General features: G+C 50.7%; 3 protein-coding genes across 11 annotated transcripts in view; 2 read left to right on the forward strand and 1 right to left on the reverse strand.

Annotated features, from left to right (window-relative positions):
* GTPBP2 (GTP binding protein 2) overlaps positions 1–3,492 on the reverse strand; it is a 26,303-nt gene extending 22,811 nt beyond the window's left edge. For 3 of the 4 annotated variants that reach the window (XM_086706933.1, XM_086706934.1, XM_025925581.2), the window contains exons 1-2: positions 1,825–2,042; positions 30–56 (exon numbers count right to left, since the gene is read on the reverse strand). In XM_086706933.1, coding sequence (XP_086563059.1) covers positions 30–56; positions 1,825–2,010 — 213 coding nt within the window. In that variant the 5' untranslated portion in view covers positions 2,011–2,042. Of the gene's footprint in view, positions 1–29; positions 57–1,824; positions 2,043–3,395 lie in introns of those variants that run through there. The other variant, XM_086706932.1, reaches the window with a different exon arrangement.
* On the forward strand, positions 2,419–11,075 carry MAD2L1BP (MAD2L1 binding protein). Of its 4 annotated transcripts, XM_086706954.1 has the most exons (5): positions 2,419–2,639; positions 3,114–3,222; positions 5,159–5,235; positions 6,340–6,605; positions 10,147–11,075. In XM_086706954.1, the coding sequence occupies exons 3-5, from the start codon at positions 5,205–5,207 to the stop codon at positions 10,657–10,659; spliced, it is 810 nt and encodes a 269-aa protein (XP_086563080.1). In that variant the 5' UTR covers positions 2,419–2,639; positions 3,114–3,222; positions 5,159–5,204; the 3' UTR covers positions 10,660–11,075. The 4 variants fall into 4 exon arrangements, with proteins under 4 accessions (XP_086563080.1, XP_025780990.1, XP_025780991.1 ...); XM_025925205.2 differs by lacking the exons at positions 2,419–2,639; positions 3,114–3,222 and having other exon boundaries at positions 3,579–5,836; positions 6,153–6,605; XM_025925206.2 differs by lacking the exons at positions 2,419–2,639; positions 3,114–3,222 and having other exon boundaries at positions 3,579–5,836.
* Positions 11,076–13,583: 2,508 nt separating this feature from the next.
* RSPH9 (radial spoke head component 9) lies at positions 13,584–26,269 on the forward strand. 3 transcript variants are annotated; one of them, XM_086706952.1, is made up of 5 exons: positions 13,584–13,901; positions 17,251–17,416; positions 19,720–19,849; positions 20,308–20,454; positions 20,674–20,910. In XM_086706952.1, exons 1-5 carry the CDS (start codon positions 13,675–13,677, stop codon positions 20,718–20,720), a joined length of 717 nt encoding a protein of 238 aa, XP_086563078.1. In that variant the 5' UTR covers positions 13,584–13,674; the 3' UTR covers positions 20,721–20,910. The 3 variants fall into 3 exon arrangements, with proteins under 3 accessions (XP_086563078.1, XP_025780992.1, XP_086563079.1); XM_025925207.2 differs by lacking the exon at positions 20,674–20,910 and adding an exon at positions 26,035–26,269 and having other exon boundaries at positions 13,610–13,901; XM_086706953.1 differs by lacking the exons at positions 13,584–13,901; positions 20,674–20,910 and adding exons at positions 14,082–14,817; positions 26,035–26,269.
* The last annotated feature ends 224 nt before the right edge of the window (positions 26,270–26,493 follow it).

Consider the following 26,493-nt stretch of genomic DNA (forward strand, 5'->3'; position numbering starts at 1 on the left):
CCCGCCAAACACCCGAGCGTAAGACTCACTTTATATTCGATGTTTCCATCTTCAGCCTGAAAAGAAACAGAGAACAGTTACCACACGTTGTCTTGACCCAACTTCTGCTTCCCTTTGATTCTTGCTGGGGCCCAGGCAGCTAACTTGAGAGAGCAGGAAGCTCAGTGGCACCTGCTTAGACAGGTGCCTGCCAAAGGTCATTGGCAGACAAACCCTCTACTCAGCCCCAGTGGACCTCTCTGAAGGAAAGGCCTCTAGGAATACTGTGAGTCACCCATCTAAGCCAGAAACTGAACCCTTAGCCCCTCCTTTCTTTGATCAATGGTGGTACATTCTTCCTAGACACAAGTTCACCCCCTCCTTTCCCCTGGGGCCTCAAAGTTTTGTCCCCAGGGGTCTAGATCTCCTCCGTGTTCAGGCTGCTGAGGCCCTTCTTTGCTACTGGTCTGGAAGACACCATTTCCTTCCTGCCCACCCCTCCCCGCTGATGTCCTCAAGAGTAAGAGGCTGCAAGAGGTTCTGGGTCAGGGCCAAAGGGTGAGCTCAGTACTGGTCACTATAAGCCTGATGAGAGAGGAGCCCAGGTAAAATGAGGGGCAGGGCTCCAAAGCTGGGGCTGAGATGAAGAGAAGAAACTCAGAAAATGCAATAAAGGGGACAGACTCCACCAACCAGACTCACATGCCTCAGATGATGAAATCCCGAATCCATCCACATAATTTCCTCTACCTCTTCCCTCTATCAGGGGACCCACCAGAGAAGCAACCTGTTGCCTGACCCTTCCCCTCTAGGGAGCAACGGGGTAAGAGATTTGCTTGTTCTGCCTGTCCTGCATTTTGGCACTGCTCCTCCCTGGCCATTTCTTTTTCTTTTTTCCTTCCTGTCATCATTCCATCTCTCCAACGCCTTCTGACTTCCAGGCTTTCACAGGTCTTCACCCATAATCTCTACTTCATGGAATATAAGGGAGATCTTTTCCCATTAGCAAAGACCTTCCTTTCTATCATCTTGCTAAAAATGAAAAATTAGGATGGGTGGCTGCAGAATAGTGGTAGAAGGATGACGGTCTAGGCCAATAGTTCTCAAAGTGTGGTCCCAGGACCAGGTAGCATTAGCACTGCCTGGGAACTTGTAAGAAATGCAGAGTATCAGGCCCACCTCTGACCTACTGAATCAGAAACTCCAGGGGTGAGGTAGCAATCCAGGGGATTCTGATACATGCTAAAATTTGATAACCACTGGCTCAGCTCTTCCCCTCAGTCCTCCTTTCCTAAGAGGGACGAAATAGCAGTTACTCTCTGCTTTAGGGATAGATGGAGCAAGAATGTGGAAGCTGTCCCTATTTCCTCATAGGACAAAGGGCGGGAAGACCTAAGCCTGACTGTTGTCTGTTTTTATACTGTGTACTCAACGATACAGACGGAACATATTGCTCTTTTCCCCAGTACTCCCCTGTGGAACAAGTTTAGAAAACTCTCTCCTCATCCCAGGATTGAATCTCCCTCCCTTCACAAGGATGAAGCGCGGGTATTCTACTCCGCTCTTTCCAAGGGGATAAAAGTGGGATCATCTTTCCCCACTACTCTTCCTGAGGTTACTGGACCAGAATGGGAGGGATCCTCCCTCCCCACTCTTCCTCGCTGGGGTCTGTCTGACCAGAGGGAAGGTACTCCCTGGGGTCTTAGGACCGGAAGGAAGGGTTCTCCTCTCCCCTCAGTGTTCTGACACCGGAAGGGGGTATCAATTCCCTCTGTCCCGCCTCCCTGGAGTACCGGGACCGGAAAGAGTGGCTTCCTCTCACCCGCCACTTCTTATGGAGCTCACCTCGGGGGGCAGGTACGGAGGGTTGTTGGCTTTGCCTCCTCTGTTCCTTCCGTTCTTCTTTTTCCCCTTCGGGCCCCCGCAGCCGCTGCTGCCGCCGGCCCCCCTTGCCTTAAGGGTTCCGCCCACGGCCGGGCCTCCTCCGGGCCGGCAGCAGCCGCCGAACAGCTCCGATACCCGCGAGTCCATCCGCCGCTGCCGCCAGCCCCCCGCCCGGCCCCTCCCCCCCCCGCCACCACCACCGCCGCCGCCGCCGCCGCCGCCGCCCCTACTGCCACCGCCGCGTCCGGCCAGCCAGAGGAGAGCGGGGTGGGGCCCTGCGCAGGCCACGCCCCCACCCTTCTCTGGCACCGGGTCGCGTCAGACACAGCCGCGGGGCACCACGGGAGATAGAGTCCTCAAGTCTGGGATCTCCATTAAATGAGCTGCCTGCTGCCCTACAGCTCCCAGGAGGCATTGCGGCTCAAGGGGCCGTGGGGCGGCTTTGGGGCGTAGGCAAGGAGCGAGCCTTTGCGCGCAAAGGCCTAGGGGAGCTGTAGTCTGGTTCTCAATCTCGGTGCTGTGAGTGGGTCTTTTCTTAGGGCCTCTTTAAGGGGAAGTTTAGGAGCCCGGCGGACTGGAGGTGGGACAGTCACCCGAAACCGAGGGCTTACATCAGAATCGAGCTTTGTGGGCGCTCCAGGGTTTGGGCCCTTAGCGAGATCCCAGACAACAGGTTTTGGACCTGAAGAGCTGCAAAATTCACGGAGACTGATCCCTCCAGCCGGCTGGCTCCACCCCGCCTCAATTTCTTCCCCGACTGCTGGCGTGCCGTCGGGGTGAGTCAGGGCGAATGCCAGGGCGGAGGCAGATGGTGGTTAGCCTAATTATGGCTGTTATTGTTGCGATGATTATGCCACCTTTACACAGTAGTCACTGCTTTATTACCAGGCTGGCACCCTCCGGGGGCTGGTTTTAGCAACCCGAGACACCGCGGTGCCATCGACACGAGGCCCAAACCCGTAAACCACCAGCCTTGCAGCCTGAGGGCTACACGGATGCCCACAGCGAGAATTACCCCTCCCCTTTGTTTTGAAGTAGAACCAATCCCGGCACAGCGAGTTTAGTTTTAAAATAACCAGGGCTGTGGGAGGGGCCTGGCCCCCACTTGGGGCGGGGCTGGGGCTCCGGTTACGTCAGCCACTGCTAAGGTTGTGGCTGGGGGGAAGTAGCAGGTAATAGAAACTTGGCCAAGGGCCCAGGGGATTATTGACTTTTGACTTTCCTGCCAAGCTATCTCTCTTGCTTTTTAGGGCTCTTGCAGTCGGCAAAGAGGAAACACAGCGACAGAAACCAGTGTACAAGACACGAGAAAGGCAAAGTGGAGAAGCATGTTGCTGCGCTGGGAGTCAGGACGCCAAGGTTCAATTCCTAGCCCCATGGCTGTCTCATGATTCACCATTCACCCTGTGCCCACTTCCCCTCTTTCACAAACATCGAGATGCTCTCACACAGCCAAGAAGTAAAAAGGCCCTTCCCTCCAGATCTCAGTTTTCCCTGGAAAACTAGAAGCAGCAGCAGCAGCAGTGGCTCACCTCTGGTGATCCTTTCAGGAGTTCAGACCTGGTGGAGTCCTTGGCTTCCCCTCGACCACAAGGAGGGAGGCAGGGTGGTTGCTGTCCACGTGGCATAACTCCCCAAAGCAGTGGGAGTAGAAGGACCAAAATCTGTAAAAGGGCCTAGCAGATCCAGCCAATTTTGTGGTCTTCAGTGGTTGAAAGCACACATGACTTCTCTCTTCTCGACTCTGTTCCACTGAAGGAAGGTTATACTGCAGAGGTCAACTCCAGCCAGTGGCACAACCCCTCCAGGGAAACTGCTAATAGAGGCTGAGACTGAGGAACTCAGGAAGAGATCTCAAGAAGGATGGGGGTTGGGAGAGCCAAGTCCATTCCCCCAACATTCTCACCACCACCAGCTCTGGGCTCTCTTGATAACCAGGGCCTGCTGCACTCACCTGATAACACTTGTCCTCTCATCTTCCTGGGTCTTTCAGCCACCCAACACACACTTCCTCCATCCCAATTTTTTAATTAAGCTATTTATTTATTTATTTATTTATTTATTTATTTATTTAGAGAGCACACGAGCAGGGGAGGGGCAGAGAGAGGGAGAGACAGAGAGAATCCCAAGCAGGCTCTGCACCACCAGCACAGAGCCGATGTGAGGCTCAAACTCAGAAACTGTGAGATCATGACTTGGGCCTAAGTCAAGAGTCAGATGCTTAACTGACTGAGCCCCCCAGGAGCCCCGAGGTTTATTTTTATGTTTAGATCTTTAATCCATGTGGAATTTATCCTTATGTATGAACTAATTTGATTTTTTTCCCTTCTAAACGGATAGGGAGCTGTCTCAAGTTACTTGTTTTAAAAAGTCACCCTCATCATACACTAAGATCTACATACACATGGATCTGATTCTGGACTCTCTCCTGTTTTATTATTTGTTTGTTTATTCCTGATCCAACACCACAGTATTTTAATCATTGTACTTTTATAGTATGTTTTGATTTCTGCTCCTTACTTCCTGAGACACACCCTTCCTGGCCTTCATGACACACTTGTTTATTCTTCATTATACCTCTCTGGCTACTCCTTACTCCCCTCCACAGTCTCTTCTCTCTCTGCTCATCCCCTAAATATTAGTGTCTTCAGGATCCTAGCTCATCCTTATTCTACTTGCCTTCCCTGGGTGATCTTATACACACCTATACTGATGACTCTCAAACACATCTCTATTATCAATAGTGTTCCTAAATATCTCTTTACTGTCCAATGGAACAGGAAACTCACTATATAAAAAATGGAACTCATCTTTTCTCCATACCTACACACCAGTAAACCTGGTCTTCCTTTAGTGTTCTCCCTTCATTGAATGGCACAACTGGCCATATAGTTGTTCATCTTAAAAAACCTGCTTGTCTTAGTAGTCTCTATCCCTTCTCCTCTTCCTGGGGACAACCACCAAGTCATGGTCATTGGACATCCTAAATATCTCTAGGGTTCACCCAATTCTCTCCACCCTACCGTGACTGCCATAGTTCAGGCCTCTTTTATCAATGCACTTGGGTAACCGCAGTCACTAGCTTTAATTGGTATTCCTGCTTCCTCTCTCATCCTCCCTGTAATATAATCTATCCACTGCAGCCAGTGTAGAGATTACATTTATAAATTTAATCATGTCACTCCCCTACTTAAAGCTTTCAAAGCTTCCTCATCCCCCTACAGGATCAAGTTTAAACTTTTTAACATGGCTTATAAAGCTTTGCCATAATCTGGATCCTGTTTGTCTACCACAGCCTTAACTCTTTATAATGTGAACCCTTTTCATTCCTTGGATGAAGGATGCTCTTGTCTCTCAAGGTCTCCAGGATAGGTAGGTCCTCCTCTTTACCTTTACTCATTCTATAGGTCACAGTTTCTTGGGCACATTTCCTCTGGGACCACCCCTCTCTTCCACATCAGCTAGGTTAGGCACTCGGTTCTTCGCATCCACAGCCCGTGCACACCTCACTGTATATAATTCATCACGTGGGATCGTATTTATAGGTGGCAAACCCCTTGAGGACAGCGACTGCCTCCTGTTTGTTTGCCACAGTCTCCAGCACCTAGGACAGGGCCTGGCACGAAGTAGGTGCCCAAGCGAATAGTGAACGCAGGAGAGAATGCGTGAGGGCGAGGGTCCTCTGGAAGGCAGAACTTAGTGTCTGAGACAGCGTGGGTTCTCTGTACAGTTAGGGCTCGGCGTACCTGTGAGGGAGTGTTGCTAGGGAGCATAGGGATCAAAACCTAGCTCGGCCCAGCTTCCATTACTGCAGCGGTGCAGTGCCCCCGCCCCTCCACCGCCGAAGCGGAAGTGGAGGCGTGGGCTTCCCATGATACCTCGCGGGGCGCCTGTTCAAACCGCACGGAGAAGAGGGAGGAGGTAGTGATGGCGGCTCCGGAGCCGGAAGTGCTGTGTCCGGCCACAGTACCTGGTAAGGACTGGGGTCCGGAGCTCGGGGAGCCTTGGGGACCTGTTTCTTCTCTACACCGCTCTCCAGCCTTTTAGCCCATGACCCTTTCTCTGGCCCTTCTTCCTTGTCCCCATTTCCTGGCTCCCGCCCGGCCCCACAGACTCCATCGCCCCCTCTGTCCTGGATCCCACTGGTTCGTCCCCACTGTTGTCTTCCTCTGGGCGGCACTCTGGACCCCGCTTGATTACAGTTACAGTAAACTAATTTCCCCAGACCAGGGATTCCACTTTCTGAGCGGAGGCCTGGTCACGGTGTCTGAAATTCTCCTTTCCCCCAGCTTCCATCCGGCGTCACTTAAATCCCCGTAAGCGTCTGGGGTCGGGAGTCTCCTAGCCGCCACCCACACAGGAGTTTGCGGAGGGAATGTGTCGGGCTGTTCCCTCCGCAGTACAAGGGAATGAGAAGACTGACTTTGGCTTTTAAGTTTTTCAAGTGTCTGCCTTGTTCCTCTGCGCACCTACTAGAATTGGAATGGTATGAGAAGTCAGAGGAAACCCACGCCCCCCAGATAGAACTACTTGAGACTACCTCCGCTCAAGAACCTTCCAACCTTTCGGAGCCCTTTCGCCCCAGAGACTGCATGGTGCCAGTGGTGTTTCCCGGGCCTGTGAGCCAGGAAGGCTGCTGTCGGTTTACTTGTGAACTTCTAAAGCATATCATGTACCAACGCCAACAACTGCCTCTGCCCTATGAACAGCTTAAGCACTTCTACCGAAAACCTTCTCCCCAGGTAGGCACAGGCTTTGGGAGAAAGCTGGTGGGGAGACTGTGATGATTAGACCGTAAACAGCTGTAAAGGGGTTCCGACGAGTCTTCAGCGCCTGTCAGCCTAAGCAGCTGTAAGGAATGTGTTTCAGCCCCAGGACTTTAGTTTCTCCTCAGCCCAGTCTTTGATATTGATAGCCTAACCCCTCTCTCATTTTCTCATTTTCTTTTTTGGAAAACTGCTATTGTGTTGCATTTTGGCTTCATGAACTGACCCTGTAGTTTTAGTGTTTTTTCTCCCCCAGTTTTTTTTTTTTTTAATATTTTTTTGAGTTTATTTATTTATTTTGAGAGAGAGAGCATGCGAGCAGGGGAGAGGCAGAGAGAGAGAAAGAGGGAAGCAGGCTTGGCAGGGTCAGCACAGAGCCTGACTTGGGGCTGGAACTCCCAAACTGTGAGATCATGACCTGAGCCGAAATCAAGTCAGACACTTAACTGACTGAGCCACCCAGGCACCCCATCTCCCCAAATTTTCATCTCTTTGTTTTTATGTTTTACTTTATGGGGGACTTCCTTGACTTGATATTCTAACTCTTCTATAATTTTTTTCTTTTTTGGCAATCATAGTCTTAAGAGCTCTTTTTCATGTTTCTTCTTTTTTTTTTTTTTAAGCTTATTTATTTATTTTGAGAGAGAGAGAGAGAGAGCGTGCGTGCACAAGCGGGGTAGGGGCAGAGATAGAGGGGGAGAGAATCCCAAGCAGGCTCCATGCTGCCAGCACAGAGACTGACACGGGGCTCAAACCCACAAACTGTGAGATCATCACCTGAGTGGAAATCAAGAGTTGGATGCTTAACCAACTGAGCCACCCAGATGCCTCTCATGTTTCTTAAAAAAAAAAAAAAATTTTTTTTTAACATTTATTTATTTTTGAGAAGAGAGACAGAGCATGAGCGGGGGAGGAGAGAGAAAGAGGGAGACACAGAATCTGAAACAGGCTCTGGGCTCTGAGCTGTCAGCCCAGAGCCCGACGCGGGGCTTGAACTCACAGACTGTGAGATCATGACCTGAGCTGAAGTCGGAGGCTTAACTGACCGAGCCACCCAGGTGCCCCATCATGTTTCTTTTTTAAATAGCATCCTGTTGTTTCACATCTATATGATTTTCTTTTACTTGAGAATATTAATTGCTGTATTTTTGAAGTTGTCCTCTGTTCCTTTCAGTTTCTTTTAGATTCATTTTCCTGTTTGTTTTGGTCTCGGTCATGTTAGAGGCTTTTATTCTGTCTCTGGTGAGGGATACCTGGATGGCTCAGTCAGTTGAGTGTCCGACTGGCTCAAGTCATGATCTCATGTTCATGGGTTCCAGCCCTACATCGGGCTCTGTGCCGACAGCTCAGAGCCTGGAGCCTGCTTCAGATTCTGTGTCTCCCTCTCTGCCCCTTTCTCTCTCTTGCTCTCTCTCTCTCTCTCAAAAATAAACATTTTTTATTAAAAAAAATTTTTAATGTTTTTTTAAATTTATTTTTGAGACAGAGACAGAGCATGAGCAGGGGAGGGGCAGAGAGAGAGAGGGAAACACAGAATCTGAAGCAGGCTCCAGGCTCCAAGCTGTTAGCACAGAGCCCAACGCGGGGCTCAAACTCACGGACTGTGAGATCATGACCTAAGCTGAAGTCGGACACTTAACCGACTAAGCCACCCAGGTGCCCCTAAATAAACATTTAAAAAAACAACAACCATAAATCGGTGAAAGCTCTGTATGCCTGGCTGGGCCTTGTGAGCTGATAGACTTCACTTCAAGGATACTGGGTAGGAATCTCGTGGTCTCTTTGGAGGACTCTAAAACATCAGTATTGGAAAGTCTTCTCTCTGGAGAAGACTGGGTGGAGGAAATTGGCAGGTGATCTAAGGGTCCTCACAGAGGTTTTCATGCAGTCCCCCTCTTTTCATTCTTCTGTGATGCCTGAATTGCCAGTTCCTAAGCCTTTCTGGGGTTCTGCAGTATGAATCATTTTGCTTTCATGGGCCTTCCCTCTGTTAGCGCTTGGTAATAAGCTCCCTTGAACTCTTCCATGTGCCTTCTGTTTTCCAAAAATTTGTTGTTGCTTTTGTCTGTTTCCCAGTTCTCTTTGCCCTTGGGAATTCTTTCTTTCCCCCCCCCTTCCTTTTTCCCCTTCCTTTTTCCCCTTCCTTTTTCCCCTTCCTTTTTCCCCTTCCTTTTTCCCCTTCCTTTTTCCCCTTCCTTTTTCCCCTTCCTTTTTCCCCTTCCTTTTTCCCCTTCCTTTTCCCCTCATTTAGTATTTCAGATGGGACCACAAATAAGCATGTGTTCAATTTTTCATGTTTAACTGGAAGACCAACTGCAGAATCACCTTTCTCAAGCCAAATTATCCCCATTTCCTGTTGTCACTCATGGCACAGCAAAATTTGCTACTTGCTATGCCACCAGATCTCCTTGACTATTTTAGTTGCTTATTTCCGGATGCTCTCCTGCTTCAGAGTACTGTCTTTCTGTTCTTTTTATTTATTTTTATTTTTTTAATTTACATCCAAGTTAGCATATAGTGCAACAATGATTTCAGGAGTAGATTCCTTAATGCCCCCTTACCTGTGTAGCCCACAACCCCTACAGGAACCCTCTGTTTGTTCTCCATATTTGAGTCTCTTATGTTTTTGTTTCCCTCCCTGGTTTTTTTTTTTTTTTTTTTTTTTTAATGTTTACCCTGAGACAGAGACAGAGCATGAATGGGGGAGGGTCAGAGAGAGAGGGAGACACAGAATCAGAAGCAGGCTCCAGGCTCTGAGCTGTCAGCACAGAGCCCAACGCGGGGCTCGAACTCAAGGACCACGAGATCATGACCTGAGCTGAAGTCGGATGCTTAACCAACTGAGCCACCCAGGCGCCCCTCTCCCTCCCTGTTTTTATATTATTTTTGCTTCCCTTCCCTTATGCTCATCTGTTTTGTGTCTTAAAAGTCCTCATATGAGTGAAGTCATATGATTTTGTCTTTCTCTGACTAATTTTGCTTAGCATAATACCCTCTAGTTCTATCCATGTAGTTGCGAATGGCAAGATTTCGTTCTTTTTGATTGCTGAGTAATACTCCATTGTATTTATATACCACATCTTCTTTATTCATCTGTCGATGGACATTTGGGCTCTTTCCATACTTTGGCTATTGTTGATAGTGCTGCTATAAACATTGGGGTGCATGTGTCACTTCAAAACAGCACACCTGTATCGTTTGGATAAATACCTAATAGTGCAATTGGTGAGTCATAGGGTAGTTCTATTTTTAATTTTTTGAGGAATCTCCATATTGTTTTCCAGGGTGGCTGCACCAGTTTGTATTCCCACCTGTCTTTCTGTTCTAAATGTGGGAAAAAATATGGTTTTGTACAAAGAATACATTTTCCTTTTTGATTTATTGCCCTCTGATAAAATCCAGCGTCTTTGCCGTGGAAGCCCAGTCCCAGAAGTCTACTGCATCCCAACAGGTATCTTCAGAGGGCAATGGCTTCCCCCATCTTGTCCTTCCCTTTCACCATTCTTTGTCCTCACAGGCAGAAGAGGTGATGAAGAAGAAACCTCGGGCCACTGTTGAGGTGAGCAGCAGGAAATGCCAGCAATCCCTGGCAGAACTGGAGAGTGTCCTCAGCCACCTAGAGGGTCTCTTTGCCCGGACACTAGTACCCCGAGTGCTAATCCTCCTTGGCGGCAGTGCCCTAAATCCCAAGGAGTTCTACGAGCTTGACTTGTCCCGGTTGGCCCCCAACAGCATGGACCAGAGCCTGAGCACAGCAGCTTGTTTGCGCCGTCTCTTCCGAGCCATTTTCATGGCTGATGCCTTCAGTGAGCTACAGGCTCCTCCACTCATGGGCACCATTGTCATGGCACAGGGGCACCGTGACTGTGGAGAAGATTGGTTTCAACCCAAGCTCAACTACCGAGTGCCTACCCGGGGTCACAAACTGACTGTGACCCTGTCCTGTGGCAGGCCCTCTATCCCAACCACAGCCTGGGAGGACTACGTTTGGTTCCAGGCACCAGTGACACTTAAAGGCTTCCATGAGTGAATGGGGATGCTTCTTAATCATGAACACAATGGCTTCAGTTATCTTCCCCCCTCTGGCACCAGGTCACCCATCTTTTGCTTAGAGCTAGAGTTGTTTCCTGGTGAGAGGAATGTTCTGTTCTTCCGGCTGCCTGCCTCCCTTCCTCAGACTTCCTGGTGGGCTGATTGTATGACTGCGGCTGTCATAATTATCATTGAACAACATCTCTTTGAATCAAAGGTTGATTTTCCCAGAAGGTGCTGGGTGAGGCATTTCTGTTCAGGGATGGAAAACAAGTATGAGTCCATAGACAGACACTCTTATGGAAGTGGCTTTTTGCTGTGGCCTTTCAGAATTTTTACCAGGGACATAATGAACTTAAATGTAAAAATGAATGGATCCATATTAAATTATCTGAGACTCTTGTTTTAAAGATTTCCAGGGTTCAGATGGAATATTTTATCTTTCTCCTTGGTCTCTTATGCTCCAGGGCTTCTAGGATTTTTTCGACTGCAGTTCTTTCTCTTTATCAGCCCCAGGCCGATCTGGGAAGTTAAGTGACTTGGCCAAAGTTCTGTAACACTTTGATGTCAGAGTTGGGACTAGAGTCCTCATCAGCTGACTCCTAGCCTGGCATTTTTTCCTTGTCACATACTGGTATTTGTGATCATTAAAGTATGTGTGCCCCAGGTCACACAGGGGAAGGGAGGGGGCTGAGAGACTGGGCTAAGAGAGAGTCTTTGTAAAGCCTGTGGGATCTGCTCCTGAGGCCAAATGGCCTTTTGGGGATTCTGCCTAGCCTGTCTCCATTGCAGCTGTGTGGTCACCGCTGGCAGTTACTGTTGGCAGTATTGTCCTTAGGCAAACCCCGCTCTCCTGCCTGTGGCAGTTCCTCCTCAGCTGCACCTCTGAATTGGCCCTCCTGATCCTTGCTGTTCTCTCCGGCTTGATGGTGTCCTGACTGCTAAGCACTGATGCTCTTAGTTCCTGAGAACACCTGCTTATTTCTTGGAAGCGAATTGAAGACAGAATCCTTACCTTGCTGGTGTTGGAGATAGGTAGGTAGGTAGGTGTGTGTGTGTGTGTGTGTGTGTGTGTGTAAATGGGGACAATATAAATATTTACTATTTTTTATTTTTAAGAAGAATGTTTTTGTCTTTTAAGAAAAAAATAGTTTATATTGTACATTACATTTTAAGCACTTTACATACATTATCTCATGTAACAACCTCCCATAGTACGTATTGTTCCCAGTTTATAGATGAGGCTTGGGGAAATTGAACAACTTGCCTACATGGTGAAACCTGGATTCTAACCCAGTCCACTTGGCTCCAGAGGCTTAGTACTGTGTGGTCTTACTCTGAAATAGTTAACCTGATTCAGTCTGCCAAAAGTGCTAGCATCGGAAGGCCTCAGGACTTCCTTTTCTGGCTTCACAATGGTTCCTGACGAGGCACCTGCCATTAATAAGTGGTAAGTAAATCTGGAATCAATGAGAACAAAAGGTCTGAGTTACTTTCAGGGCTATGACCAATTGAAGCCTATTTCACCAGTTAGAATTTCTGCTAGTTTTCTATCTGAGGATGTTGCCTTACAAAAGGAACGGGGCCATACCTCCCACTTGGGAATGGATAGACCAAAGTGTCTGAGCAGAGGGAGAGTGTTCAACAGGGGAGTTACAAATTGTTTTTTGAGATGGAAGACACATTAGACCATCAGCTCCCTCAAATTTTAAAAGTCTTTATAAACAATGTCCAGATAATCAAAACAAAGTAATTATCTGGGTAATTTAGACACTTATTTCTCTCTTGGCTTGGCACTGGGGCTCAGGTCATTCTAATTCCATGAGTCCTCTCCAAAGGAATCCAGAAATGAGATCAGTTAATATTAACAAGTCCAATCTCCTTCCCTGACAACAAGCTTGCTGTAGGCATCTGTTCATCTGTTTGACCTTGGCTGGGGACTCCAGAGGTGGGTGTGAAGTAGTCTCTCTAGCCCAGGGAGTGAAGAGGCCCAGCTACAGTGGGGTTCTGGCCTTTCATGTGTTGCTACCATTTGGGCCTAAAGGCAACTGTTGTGGTGCCCGAGATAGCTAAATGTAGGTGGCAAGTGATGTCATCCTTTTTGTATTTCTCTTCACATCCTGTTTTCCCAAGGTGTAGCTCTGTACCTTGCCCCAGTGCCTAGGTTTCCATTTGTCAGTTGGGTGGAATAGTCCTATGGAAGGAGTAAATAGACATCTCATGAAGACTGAAGAGAATGGAACAATGGACCCCATTCTGTAGGGCTTGGGGGTGGGGGCAGGGGGATTAATTATCTTAGATCCCTAGACTTTTTTTATTATTTCAATGTTTGTTTATTTTTGAGGGAGAGAGCATGCACAGGGGAGGGGCAGAAAGTGGGAGACAGAGGATCCGAAATAGGCTCTGCGCTGTGAGCACTGAGCGGAATGGGGGGCTTGAACTCACAAACTGCGAGATCATGACCTGAGTGGAAATCAAGAGTTGGGTGCTTAACCCACTGAGCCACGTAGGTGCTCCAGATTCTTAGACTTTTAGAGCCAGGAGGATCGCAAATTCTTTACACAATTCTGAGGCTAAGAAGGGACACAACTGGAGTGAAATAATACGGCTAATGTCACTGTTCTGTTTTTTTCCCGAGCCCCCATTCCATATAGAATGAGGACTCAATAAATGTCAACTATTTGAAGGGCTCAGGGAAAGGCAAAAATATCTATGGAACTGGGGACCTTCAATCCCACACTGTAGCCTACCTATGTTAGGGGAAACTACGCCATTACTGTCACAGCTGAACACATGAGGTCCCCAACGCAAGAAGGAAAGTATGGGAGCTAGTGTGCGACCCAGCTTTTCTGAAGGGCTGGGTGGGGAGCAGGGCTGGCCTGAGGCTCTAAGAGGGCGGGGCCCACAGACGGTGAGTGGAATCCTTACTGCCCTGCGGAGGGCAGGGCTTTGGTCTCCACGGAGACAGCTTCTCCTAGCAACCTGGCAGGCGTTGAGCCGAGCCTTGGGCACGATGGACGCAGAGAGCCTCCTGCTGTCGCTGGAGCTGGCGTCCGGCAGTGGGCAGGGCCTCAGCCCGGACCGTCGGGCCTCTCTACTTACCTCTCTTCTGCTGGTGAAACGCGACTACCGCTATGATCGGGTCCTCTTCTGGGGCCGCATCCTCGGCCTTGTCGCCGATTATTACATCGCGCAGGGCCTGAGTGAGGACCAGCTCGCACCACGCAAGACCCTCTACAGGTGGAGGCAGAGGCCCCGGGCTACTGAAGGGGGCGCCACTAGGAGGCTGGGATGGGGTGGGTGTGGATGGAATCGAAAGGAGCGAGGCCTATAGGGCAAGGTGGGGTGGGGGTGGGGGGCATGAGAACAGCGCAGAGCAGGGGCGGGACAGGGGGAGGAGAACAATTTGGAGGCTGGTGGGTTTATAATAGAGGCCGGGCTAAGAACGTAGGCAGAGCAAGGTGAAAGTTCCTGGACAATGGAGACCCGGAGTGGACGCTAGGTACGTCCTGGTATTGAGGGCAGTTTGGAAAGGGTTAGAAGTCCTGGAGGGTAATGAGGTGCTGTTTAGAAGGGGATGCAGGAGCATCTTTGGTGGAGTAGGAGTTGGCTCACAAAAGGAGGCAGTCTAGGAAGTAGAGAACCAATGCAGAATAGTAGAAGAGGGATATCAAACTGGGGAAAATTCACTGGACGCTACCATACAGGGCCATCCTGCCAGTCTTGACTACCTGCAGCGATGCTGGGAAGCTCACCACCTTACAAAACAACCCTTTCAGGCCGCAGGGAGTTGGGAGACTTCATGTATCTGTCGTGCATCAATGCAACATTGATTGGATGCGTTCTGTGTAGACAGGGTTACAAAGATGGCCAAGTCTCACCAGTCTCCAAGTTATTCACATCCTAGGAAGGAAGACTGACACATAACCCTGCAATTACAGCAAAGTGTGTTAACACCTGAACAGAAATGTATACAAAGGGGGACCAAGGCCTTCTAGACAGCAATTAAATAAGACTGCTAAGGGAGTAAGAGATCTGTTGAGATCTGAAAGCTGATGAGTTCCTCAGGAAGGTGTGAGGGAAAGGCATGCCAGTTAGAGGGAATGGTTCTGCAATCTTGGCTGCAATGGACTTGGAGTGTTTGGGAGAACAGCAGGTAGGTAAACATGATAGTGGCGGGCAAGGGTGTTTATGCAGACTGGATGGAGAGGCTTGGGGAGGCGGTGGTTGAACTTTGTTTGTAGGCTATGGGGAGCCATTGAGGGGCCTTAAGCAACAAGAGCCTGTTTATATCTGAGTGGGCATGCCAGCCTGGAAGTGGGTGAGCATTCAGGAGTGTGTTGCAGTGTCCGGATGAAGGAGACTGAAAGGAAGAGGTAGCTGAGGGAATAGGGGAGGAGATGGGTGGGAAAGATGTAGACGGTAGCACTGTCAGGACTTGGGTCTGAATGGGGCAGGTGAAGAAGAGGTCAAGGTTGACCCTCCTTCCAGCTAAGGCAGTTGGGTAAGTGCTGGTGCCACCCACAGGGACAGAAATCCGGAAGTAGGACTAGGGAAGCCCCAGTGAACTTGATATGAGGTGACTGGGGAGCAGGGTCATAAGGAGGCATATTAAAGTACAAAGCTGAAGTCCAGATAAAAAAATCTGGACTGAAGATAAAGATTTGGGACTCATTTTGTTCCATAAGATTTTTATCTCTTCAGCACCTACTATGTGCCAGGCATTGATCTAGGCACCAGGAATTCAGTAGTAAATGAGACAAAGTCCTTGCCTTTATAGAGTTTACATTATAGTGTGTGTGTGTGTGTGTGTGTGTGTGTGTGTGTGTGTGTGTGTGTGAAACAATATATAAACACACATACATTGCATGTCTGCTGGTGCGCAGTGCCGAGAGGAATAGAGAATACAGGATGGGGTACTGTTTTAAATAGGGTGGTCAGAGACATTCTCTGATAAGGTAACATTTGTGAAGAGTCCTGAAGCAACTGAGAAAGTGAGCTATGTGTTTATCTGAAGGAAGAGAATTCCAGGCAAGTGAAAAGGGCTCAAGGCAGATGTGTGTTTAGTGTTGGTGGAACCCCATAGAAGCTAGTGCGGCTGGAGAGGAGTAAGTGAGCAGGAGCATTGTAAGACATGAGGTCAGAGAGGTAAGGGACCGAGGACGATCTTGCAGGGCATTGTGGGCATTGCAAGGAGTGGGCTTCATGGGAAGTGTGGGAAGCTTGTGCACAGAGACATGATCTAGCAGTTGGGTGGGAATGAGACTGAAAGGGGAGCAGGTATGGAATTGGGGAGACCAGTTAGGAGGCTACTGTAATATCTAGGTAAGAGTAGATAGGGACTTGGACCAGTGGGGAACAGTGGAGTGGTAAGAGGTGGTTGGATTCTGGATACCAACTAGACAGTACCTAAGTCTCTTAAGAGTCAGGTGGGCCAGTCTGCAGAGAGAAAAAGAGGGGCAAGAATAGATCCCTGGGAATATTTAGGGCAGTGAAGGAGGGAGAAGGGAGATGTCAAAGGAAACAGAAATGGAATGCATTTGTTGGTTTTTAGGTCCCATGAATGACCTCCTAAGCCATTTTTTGGGGATGGTGGGGGCAGAAATGACCATGTAGTGGGCAGAGTGAAGGGGAGGGGAAGAAAGGCTTTCACAGAGCAAGTTGTTTTGGGATATTTATTTAGAGAGCGAGCATGGGGGAGAGGGGCAGAGGGAGAAAGAAAGAATCCCAAGTAGACTTAATCCCACAACCCCAGGATCATGACCTAAGCCAAAAATAGGAATCAGATGCTCAACCGGCTGAGCCACCAATGTGCCCCTGAGGTGTTTTTTGTTTTTGTTTTTGTTTTTTTTTAAGTAGGCCTCCCATCCAACGTGGGGCTTGAACTCATGACTCTGACATCAAGTAGCATATACTCTACGGACTGAGCCAGCCAGGCACCCCTGTTCTGAGATTATTATTCAGAGCTGGAGAGAGAGGAGAGGGGGACAGGAAGAGGATATTTTTTAGCAGGCCATGGACTTGGGGGGTGTTGATTTGGGAAGCTGAGAAGTTTTGATGTTGAGAAAGGAGCCAGCAGAGAGGGAAGGGCAGAAAGATGAGCAGCCTGCGACACAGGCCAAGTGGGTTAGAGTGGAGGGGAGGATGCCCTCTCCTGGTGGGAGGGGAAAGAAGCGTCTGGCTGGTCAGCGCTGGAGACCTCAGAGGATGGGCCCTGTGGCCTGAGCTGGCTTCCCTGAGAAATGCGGGAAGACGGCCATGCTGTTGGTTCAGTAGGCAGGCTGAGCATGAATTTGGGGTTCAGCAAAGCGGAGTTGCCTGTAATTGAGGTTCTAGAAACTCATCAGGAATCTCACAGTGCAGATATCTAGGAAGAAGTTCTTGGAATTTTGGCATACATGAAGCTTTTGTGAACTTTTACAAAATAAAATGGAATTTGCATCACAAGTGGGGGTGGGGTACACCTTCCAAGGGGAGAGCTGTGACTGACCTTTTTCTTGAGTTTCATCCCTCAAGAGAAGGGGCAGTGGCAGGAAGCCTGAGTGAGAGGGGTAGTTGGGAACCAGGTCCGTGGGGATGTTGTTGGCAGCCTGAACTGCATGGAGTGGAGCCTCTTGCCCCCTGCCACGGAGGAGATGATGGCACAGACATCTGTGGTGAAGGGCCGCTTCATGGGGGACCCCTCACATGAGTATGAACACACTGAGCTGCAGAAGATAAACGAGGGCGGAAAGGTCTTTGAAGAGGAAGTGGTGGTAAGTGAAGACAAGAGGAGGAGGACAAAGAAAGCCTGGGCTATCCAAAACCCAGCCCAATAGAAATTGTGGGGGCATCAGCATAACCCCACTCAGCTCCTGAGCGACACGGGGCAGAGTGGATGAGCCACTCTGTCAGCCACCTGGCTCTGGGCAGGGGCGGGGAGAGGGGGGTCTGTGTTGCGTTCTGGGGCACTGGGATGTGCACAGCCTCTTGTATCTTTTTATATGTTTTTATTTTTCTAGATAATATATCCACATGGTTCGAAATTCAAAGACACAAAAAGGAATTTAGCGAAAATGTCCCTCTCGTCCCTGTCTACCGGTCACCCAGGCCCACTTTCTGGGAGAGGGGGGGCATCAATGTAACCATTTTATGTGTATGTGCACGCGTGTCCAAATCTTGCTACACAAATTGCAGTCTGGATCAGAAGCATCACCATGCCTTGCGAGTTAGGAATGTACAATCTTGGGCTGGGATCAGGATCTGAATTTTAACACATTCCAAGGGGATTCGAATACACGTTAAAGTTTCAGAAGCTCAACTTCCGAGGCACTTTATGCAAATACAAGCCTCGGCAAATACCTTACCTCTACATATTCTCTGTTTATCTTAAGAGAAAACAAGTGGCAGCATATTATGAACACAGCTCTGCACCTTGCTTTTTTTTACCTAATATATTTTGGGGGTCTTTCTATGTCAGTGCTCTAAAGAGTCTCCCCATTCTTTTTACCATTGCATGAATGTACCAAATTTCACGAGTCTTAATCATGAAATGCAGGTCTTCAAGTTTTAGCTCTGACAAGCAGGGGCACAGTGAATGACTTTGTACATAACGTCATTTCCATTTTATGTGCATGCTGTCTGAAGGTTCAATTCCTACAAATGGAATTGCTAGGTCAAAACATAAGGAGCTCAACATATTGAAACTCGACAAACCTGGAATTCAAAACACAGTCTTTGCCCTTGAATCTGGATGATACCAAAAGTCTAGGTCTAGGCCTGTGATGCCTCACCTGGCATCCCCACTCCTCTTCCCCTTTCCCCCTGACAAACTTAACCCCCCTGAGTCTTATTCCTGTAAAATTGGGATAATTATAACTACTTTGTAGGCTTGTGCATATTACATGAGGTGACACAGTTGAAGCCCCTGGCCTGGCCACATACTGAGTCTTAGTTTCTATCTAATTTATAAAATTTCTTGTTGGCAGCTCATGGGAAATAGGTGGCTGAGTGACTCTCAGGGTCCCTGGTGACACATTTTCCCTGTCAAGTGCTGCTTTTCCCACAGACACCTCTATGAAGTCCTTTTATTCAGGGTGGCCCTTGATATTGATTGTAACCAAATTTCATCTGCATAAAAATGTTATAATATGAGGTGATGCTTGAGAAATAATGTTAATTTAAAGAGCAGGATCTGAAACAATATGAACTGTGACTCTAATTTTGTTATATATATATATATATATATATATATATATATATATATATGTGTGTGTGTGTGTGTGTGTGTGTGTGTGTGTGTGTGTGTGTGTGTGTATATATATATATATATGGAAATATACCAATATGTTATTAGTGATTCTCTTTAGGAGGTGGGATTTTAAGTGGTTTTAATTCAAGTATTTTATTTATTTTTTAAAGTTTATTATTTTGAGAGAGAGAAGAGAGAGAGAGTTGGGAGGGGCACAGAGAGAGGGAGAGAGAGAATCCCAAGCAGGCTCTGCACCATCAGCCCAGAGTCTGATGTGGGGCTTGAACTCATGAACCACAAGATCATGAACTGAGCCAAAAGAAACCAAGAGTTGGCTGGTTAACGACTGAGCCAGTCAGGCACCCCTCCTTTAAGTATTTAATAAATGATTTCTATGTTACCTAATATTCTACAACAAGCATGATTGCTTTTGTATTTTAAAAAGGCAAAATAAGAACATTTAAATATGATATGTTTCTGGAAGAGAATATAAGAAGCTGTTAATGGTGGTTGTCTCCAGTGAAGGCAGTTGGGGGGCTAGGGATGGGGCAAGAGAGACTACTTTTTTATAGTAGTTTTGAATATTGCACGACCAGTCTGTATTAACAATTTAAAAAAGAGGGAGGGAGGGAGGGAGGGAAGGAAGGAAGGAAGGAAGAACGGAAGAAAATCTTGAGCGGAGGGAAGGCGAGGGCTTGCCCAGCATGATTTTCCATGGAGTTGGCATTACACTGTGGTGACCCAGGTCAGATGGTCATACAGAGGGCCTTTGCACCAGTGGTGAGTGGGCACAGTACTCTGGCAGGATGGCTCATCCCGTCTCCTTAGGTCCAGATCAAGGAAGAGACCCGCTTGGTGTCTATCATCGACCAGATTGACAAGGCTGTGGCTATCATCCCCCGAGGAGCCCTTTTTAAGACCCCTTTTGGACCTATCCATGTCAATCGGACTTTTGAAGGTGAGTTCTCCAGGGCCCCTCTCAAGGGCAGGAAAGCATCTCTTTCCAAGCATAGTCGGATACATTCTGAGAATTCTGGGGAAACTGTTCACTTCCTCAGAGAAAGAACAGCTCTGGCCATATCACTTGGAAAGATGTGCCCAATGGCCTGGCATCGGTGGTTGGCATGGGCTGCCCAGTCACTGGACCCCACTCTTTTCTGCCTGAGGGTTCTCCTACCTGGGTCCCAGGCTTTGCGTGGGTCTGGGCTCCCTGCCTTTCCCACCTTCTTCCTCCTTGATCTCTCCTCATTGCAGGGCCTGGGCCAAGCTTTGGCTGACAGAACACTACTCCTTTTTCTCCCTTTAGTTCTCGGTCAGTCTCTGACTGAGTCGTTTGCAGGCCCCTCCATGTGGTCCCTGTGCGTGGAGAAAGGGGGTGCTGTGTGGTTTGGGGCTGACCATACCACCTTCTTTTAGGACTCTCCTTGTCTGAAGCCAAGAAGCTCAGTTCCTACTTCCACTTCAGGGAGCCTGTTCAGCTGAAGAACAAGACCTTGCTTGAGAAGGCTGACCTGGATCCCTCCCTGGACTTCATGGACTCCTTAGAGCATGACATCCCCAAAGGTAATAGCCTTGAGGACATTGGGTCCGCCCCCAGGTCAGAGCAGTGGGCCATGCTATCTGCCATTCTCCTCTGAGATTGGAACCAAGGGCCTGAGTGGGAACGGGTGGCTCACTGGAGGTCCTTGAGGGTGGGGGCTTCCCCAGGGCCCAATATAGGCTCAGCTCATAATAAACAGACGGTACGTGTCTGCAGACAAAAGGAAGTACTGTCTTCCACAGAAAGGAAGTCCCTCGGTGCCTCTTCTGATTTCCATTATTGGTCTTGAAGGAGGCAGGTTGAGAATCCTCCCCCAACCATCTCTGAAAAGATCCCTGAAAATACCAGCCACACATCCATCTCCGTTGTAAGTTTTGCGGTTAGATCCGGTGCTTGTCACATAGCTGGTGCTCCGTGAGTGGCTGCTGACCGACCGAAGGGCAAACCACCTGCTAAGGGAATGAGTTCTGTACATTTGCTTCCTGCTATGTGTGTGGTACTTTTTAATCTTAAGACGTGCAGCCTCCGAGGTCTTCCTGTTCTTCAGGGCCCACCTGGCCCAGGCACACACCCAGAGTTTGGGGGATGGGGTCACAGAGACCCCATTTCCTTCCTCTGAGCTTCACAAGCCCTGGGAAGACGCTCTTGCTCGGATGCCCTAGCCCAAGACAGTTGCCAGGCTCTGGGCAACTGGGGGCCAGACTCAAGGTGCTGATGCAGCACCCCTGCCTCTTTTCCTCCCCGTGTTTGGTGTTTCTCCAACCGGAGGGACCTGCTGTTGATGATGGCAACGCTAGGGACAGCGATAAGGATAGTAATGACTTTGCATAAAAGCAACGGCACTACTTGTGTGCCAGGCGTTACACTCAGCCCTCTCCATCCCTTATCGTCACAGCCAACCTGGGAGGTAGAGACCGTTGTTATCCCCATTTTACAGGTGAAGAAACAGGGCTAAAGTCCACGACACAGCAAACGTTAGAGCCTTAGACTCCAGGCCTCTGGCATGAACTGTGGTGTCAAGCAGATTAGTGTTTCCTTCTAAGCGGGTAGTGGGAACAGCAGGACAACACCCACGCCCACCACACAGGGGAAACACTTCTGAGGAGCCACGGCCACTCCCAGTCAGGGTGAGAGTGGGATGGCAGAGGCAAGGGCTCTGGGCTGGGATTCCGAATCTGCCACTTACTCGCTGTGTAACCTCGGGCAAGCTCCTCGGTCTCCCGTGCCTCCATTTCCTCATTCCCCCAAGGGAATACTGACCTTTTCTACCTCATTGGGTTGTCGTGAGAACTGAGTTAGTGCGCACACAAAATGCTTATAGCAGTGCCTCACACACAGTAGGGACTCAAATGAAAATCAGGAATTCTATTAGTGCTATTTTGAGCAGCAAAAAGGCCTTAGAGGGGAGTTGGGGCAGGCCAGGGAGGATTGAGAAGGCCAAGGGGTAGGAGGCCTAGGGCAAGGCAGCAGGAGCTGCCAGCGGCTCGTGAACAGGTCTGTGACAATAAGGCACTGGTGCATGGAGGGATGAAATAGGGCCACACAAGGATCTGGAGGCCATTTCATGGCTACTGAAGCACCCCAGGGGCCAGTGATGGTCCCAAGTGGGTAAGGGCTGCCAGCAAGGAATGGCCACTCTGGCCGCTGCCACACGGGGGTACCCGAGTCAAACCTCCCGGAGCTTAGAAAGGGGCCCATGGTGTGGGGGGTAGAAGTGTGGGGGGCCAGGGGAAAATCAGACACTCTGATTTTGCTCCCAGACTCCCTTACCTGCCAGGGAGGGAGGAGAGGGTGCTGGGAGGCTGTCTGCAAAGCAGATAGTGGCCACAGGGCCTGGCTGCTAAGTGGGGCCCAGGAGTTCTTCCCTGGGATGTCAGCACTGGCTGGAGGAATGGATTTGGGCAGTCGCTTTCTGCCCAGGTAGGATCAGTTTCCTTTCTGGGACTGAGGTGACTATTTAGGGGACTCTGTCACCTGTTAGCAGGTATGGTTTAGGTTGGGCCTGTCCCCAGGACTCCTGCTCTCTGTGCCTGTGGAGGTAGGGCCAGCTCAGCAGCTTGTTCCTGGGCAAGCCCTGGCTGAAGAGAGGATGGGGAGGGAGGGACGTTGCCTGGTGCCACCACTACCCTCCCTGGCTGTCCTGCTGTGCCCTGGGGTCTGCAGAGTTTTGTGGGAGTGGGTAGCTTTGGGGGCAGCCTTCCTCCTTGTGCGTGAAGGGCAGCAGCCGAGAGTTCTCGGAACTTGGGCTGCAGTCAGGTGGGACAGATGGAGCACCAGGTCAGGCCAGACTTCTCGGCAGCACTCTGCCGTTCAGTGCTCCTTAACCTTTCACTGAGCAGATAGCCACTGAGCAGGTGCCGTGTGCCAGGCTGCAGGATGCCGTCGTGACCAAGACGACACCGTCTTTGCCTCGCAGAGTTTTGAAAGATCAAATGAAACTGGATGGGTAGTGAAAATGTAAAATAGAAGGTGCCTCACACAAAAGGTCACCGGTGCCCTGGGGAGCAGGGCTCCTCTCCTTACCCCACTTGAAGGCTGGAGCCCACAGATCTCAGGAAACTGCCAGGTGCGGGACCGCTTGGGCTCCAGCACCGGTGAGCCAGGCAGCAACGCCCAGTTCAGGCAGCAGAGGGCAGCAAGATGCCTGCCTGCCAGGAGAACTACCTTTCAAATGTGGCCTTGGTTGGGGAACCCAGTGCCCAGATCAGCTTTCTCTTGGGGGTGTGTGTGCAGGTGGCTCCTTCCACCCAGTCCCTTGGAAGCCTGGCTGACGGGTGCTTCTGGACCAGGGGGCTCGCCCATAACTTGTGGCCCTGGTGTGTGTGTGGGGGGGGGGGGGGGGGGCGGCTGCTCTGAGAAAAGGGACCCATGGCTATTTCTGTGTGTGTGAGAAGCGTGGGGCTGATTTGAGGAGAAAGTTTAAAACCATCTGCTGTGGCTGGAGAGCCCTGTTCCCTAGTCTGGCCCACTCTCCCCCTCAAATGTAATCTCAGAGCTTTGCTACCCTTTTTTCCACGAGGGCAGGAGAATGTAATTATGACATGTACCCTAGACTGAGGCTTCCACTACTAGCAAAGTGAGACCCCTGACCCTGGGGCAACCCAGGAGGACTTCCTGCCAAGAGGCTCCATTCCTGATTTACTAACTTGCCCCCCCCCCCCGACACATCCTCAAAAAACAGCTTGTAGAGGACTGGCTGGCTGCCAGGGAGCAGGACGCGCGTTTTGGGGACTTGGGAGAGACCAGGACCATAGGAGGCTGCTTCCTCTGGAGTCTGAGAGGACATGGTGGCAGTGGCTGGGTCCAGCCTTTCCAGCATTTGCAATAAAAGTGGGTGAAGGTGACAGCAAGTGCCTGGCTCTCCAGGTAGACGCTACGTGACTCCTGGCACGTTGAGAGTCTGTGTTTCCTGGGCGACCAGCTGAGCCAGGGACAAGGAGGACAGGAGTGTGACAGGAATGCAAGGGAGGGAGGGAGGCAGTGCTGTTGGCTGGCCGGGCCCTCACACGCCACTTCCGTTTTCCATCAGCACCCTGCAGCCTGCTTGGCACTGCCCCCTTACCCCAGTGGGGGCACTGCATTTCTCTAGCATCCCTGCCATCTTTCCCCTTGCTCTTGGTGGGGGTGGGGCCCCTTCATCTACTGGGGAGCAGGAGGTAGGGGGCCAAACTGTAGGTGGGCAGCCTTGTGCAAGGGAAGGTCAGGAGCCGGCCCCTGCCAGGGTGTGTCAAAGGGCTGGCAACTGTGAACTGAGAGCAGTCTAGGCTGGGGGACTCCAGGATTTCATTTCTCCAGGGCATTTGGCTCAGGCAGGCTGTAAGCTGCCCCCCTGGGTGGGCAGAGACAAGTGAGGCAGAGCCTGACCCTTTTCAGCTCAAGAAAGCTGTGGGACTGTGGGCTCCAAGGGCAGGGACTGTCCCCAGATGATGCTCTGGGTACTGTGTGTGACTGGATTGGGTGGGGGGGTGGTTAGGGAACGTACCTTCCTGGGGTCTGTGCTTCTGGCCAAAAGCTGAATACGGTGCACTGGGACACTTTGTTCTGTCACACCCTTGCTCTCATTACCCTCAGGCAACCTGTTTTCTGTAATGAGTGACTGGGAAAGCAGCAGGCTAGGGCCTCTCGAACTCTGAGGGCAGGTCTGGGAGGCAGAGAACCTCAGGTGCCCAGACAGGAAAGTTGTAGGAGCTAGGGGAACTACTACCCCCTTTTCTGGCCAGCCAGTGCCCCAGTCGGGGCTGGTAACCCAGGGGCCCTCTTCCTTCTCGACGCCGCTGGCCAGCACCGTGTGGGCTTGGGTGAGTGGAGTGAAGCCCACACTGTGGCTCCTACTTCACCTTCTCCTGAAGGGGCGGTGGCACCTGGCGCAGGCTGCTGCAGTGCTCAGCTGGGCTCTGAGCCGGTGGCCTCTCCTGAGCAGGCCTGTGCCAGCTGACCTACATGCACCCGGGGAAAGCTCTGGCTTTGACCTGGGGAAGGTGATGGCCCCCTGAGCGGGGTTGAGCCGCCGTTGGGCCCAGGGGCTCCCGGTGGCCAGGTCTCTCAGATGCAGGGTGGCCCCTGGTGGGTGCGGACTGAGCCGTGAGGCTGTTGGGTGTGGAGTGACCAGGGTGGGCCGTGGCTGGAGGAGGCCTGTGGGAAGCTGGGGTGGTGGGAGCCAAGCAGCCGGGCTGAGCTGGCAGCCGATGAAGGCCTCAGCGCAGCTCTCAGTGCATCACTGGCTGGTCCAACACCAAAACCTTCAAAGCATTTGCCTTTCTGGCAGGGCCCGGAGCAGAGCTGTGGCTGGGCCGGGGAGAGGCCTCAGCGCGCAGGGGAATAGAAGCTCCAGATCTGCATCCAGAGGCGATTTTCCCAGGCTCCTTCCTCCCACACAGGGGCTCCCTCCCTTGGTTCTGGAGCTGGATCAGGCCCTTCCCGCCAAGTCCTCATGGCTGCACAACTCAGCCCCGGGCTGGGCCGCTTCTGTCTGGGGAGCAAAAATCCAGGGCAGAACCCAGCACACACAAAGGCTCATCAGCTGCAGCCCAAGTCCCCTCCTGCCAAGCATGGCTCCCAGGCTCCCAGCTGCCAGGAAGGGCTATTGAGCTGGGAGGCCCGAAACAGCCCAACTTCTGTGCGTCCCCGGTCAGGTCTAATCCGTCCCGGAGCAGAGGCTTCTGGGGCTGCGGAAGAGAAAGCAAAGTGGCTAAGAGGACAGACTGCACCAGGACTGCAGGCCACTGGTGACTACCTCTCAAATAGGGTGAGGAAGCCTGGGAAAGCCTCCCCGAGCTGGGCCCCATCTCCCCGGCCTGCAGACTCCACTTCCTCCCCCACTCAACCTTTAACTAGACTTGCTGACAGGAACAAAATGGACTAGGGTGTGCTTCACCTCTTTTCATTTCCTTTGCCCTCCCTCTGGAAGTGGTTTTAATGAGCGGCAAAATGGCTAAAAGGCAATCAGGAGGAGGAAAGCGCCAGATAATTAAATTGTCTTCCCTTTTCCCAGCGGAACCTTAGCACCCAGGCCAGGCTGCCTAGGAACTGAGGGCCTTTGCACACAGGGTAGGGCTCTGGCTCCATGGCATCCAAGGTCTCCCCTCCTGCCCGCTTCTTTCCAGGGTCCTGGAGCATCCAGATGGAGAGGGGCAACGCACTGGTGGTGCTGCGCAGCCTGCTCTGGCCAGGCCTCACCTTCTTCCATGCTCCCCGCACCAAGAACTGTGGCTACATCTATGTGGGTACCGGTGAGAAGAACATAGACCTCCCCTTCATGCTCTAGGGGGGGCAGGGGTGTCAGCCTGGAGGGTTTATGTAGAGTCTGAACATTATTTTCATAAATTGCAGTGGATTTGCTCTGTCTGTTCTGTTTTGCTGCTTCTCCCCACCTCCACCTTCATCTGGTGGCCAGGCTCTGAGGAGAGGCCACTGCGCTGGGAGACCCAGCTCTGGAGCAAGTGGCAGAGGGCTGGAATGTGCCAACGAGGGAGGGGGGGGGGGAGAGAGAGAGAGAGAGAGAGAGAGAGGAGAGGAGAGAGAGATGGAGAGATGATGGTGGGTGGAAACTGCTGGGAGTGGGG

The sequence above is a fragment of the Puma concolor genome, chromosome B2 (genome assembly GCF_028749965.1).
Source record: "Puma concolor isolate L17-30 chromosome B2, mPumCon1.1.hap2, whole genome shotgun sequence".
NCBI lineage: Eukaryota > Metazoa > Chordata > Mammalia > Carnivora > Felidae > Puma > Puma concolor.

Coding starts and splice junctions, on each gene's coding strand:
- RSPH9 (XM_025925207.2), top strand. CDS start 13,675: ATGGACGCAGAGAGCCTCCTGCTGTCGCTGGAGCTGGCGTCCGGCAGT. Junction 13,902..17,250: donor CCACGCAAGACCCTCTACAG/GTGGAGGCAGAG, acceptor TGTTGTTGGCAG/CCTGAACTGCATGGAGTGGA. Junction 19,850..20,307: donor TGTCAATCGGACTTTTGAAG/GTGAGTTCTCCA, acceptor ACCTTCTTTTAG/GACTCTCCTTGTCTGAAGCC.
- MAD2L1BP (XM_025925205.2), top strand. CDS start 6,273: ATGAGAAGACTGACTTTGGCTTTTAAGTTTTTCAAGTGTCTGCCTTGT. Junction 6,606..10,146: donor ACCGAAAACCTTCTCCCCAG/GTAGGCACAGGC, acceptor TTGTCCTCACAG/GCAGAAGAGGTGATGAAGAA.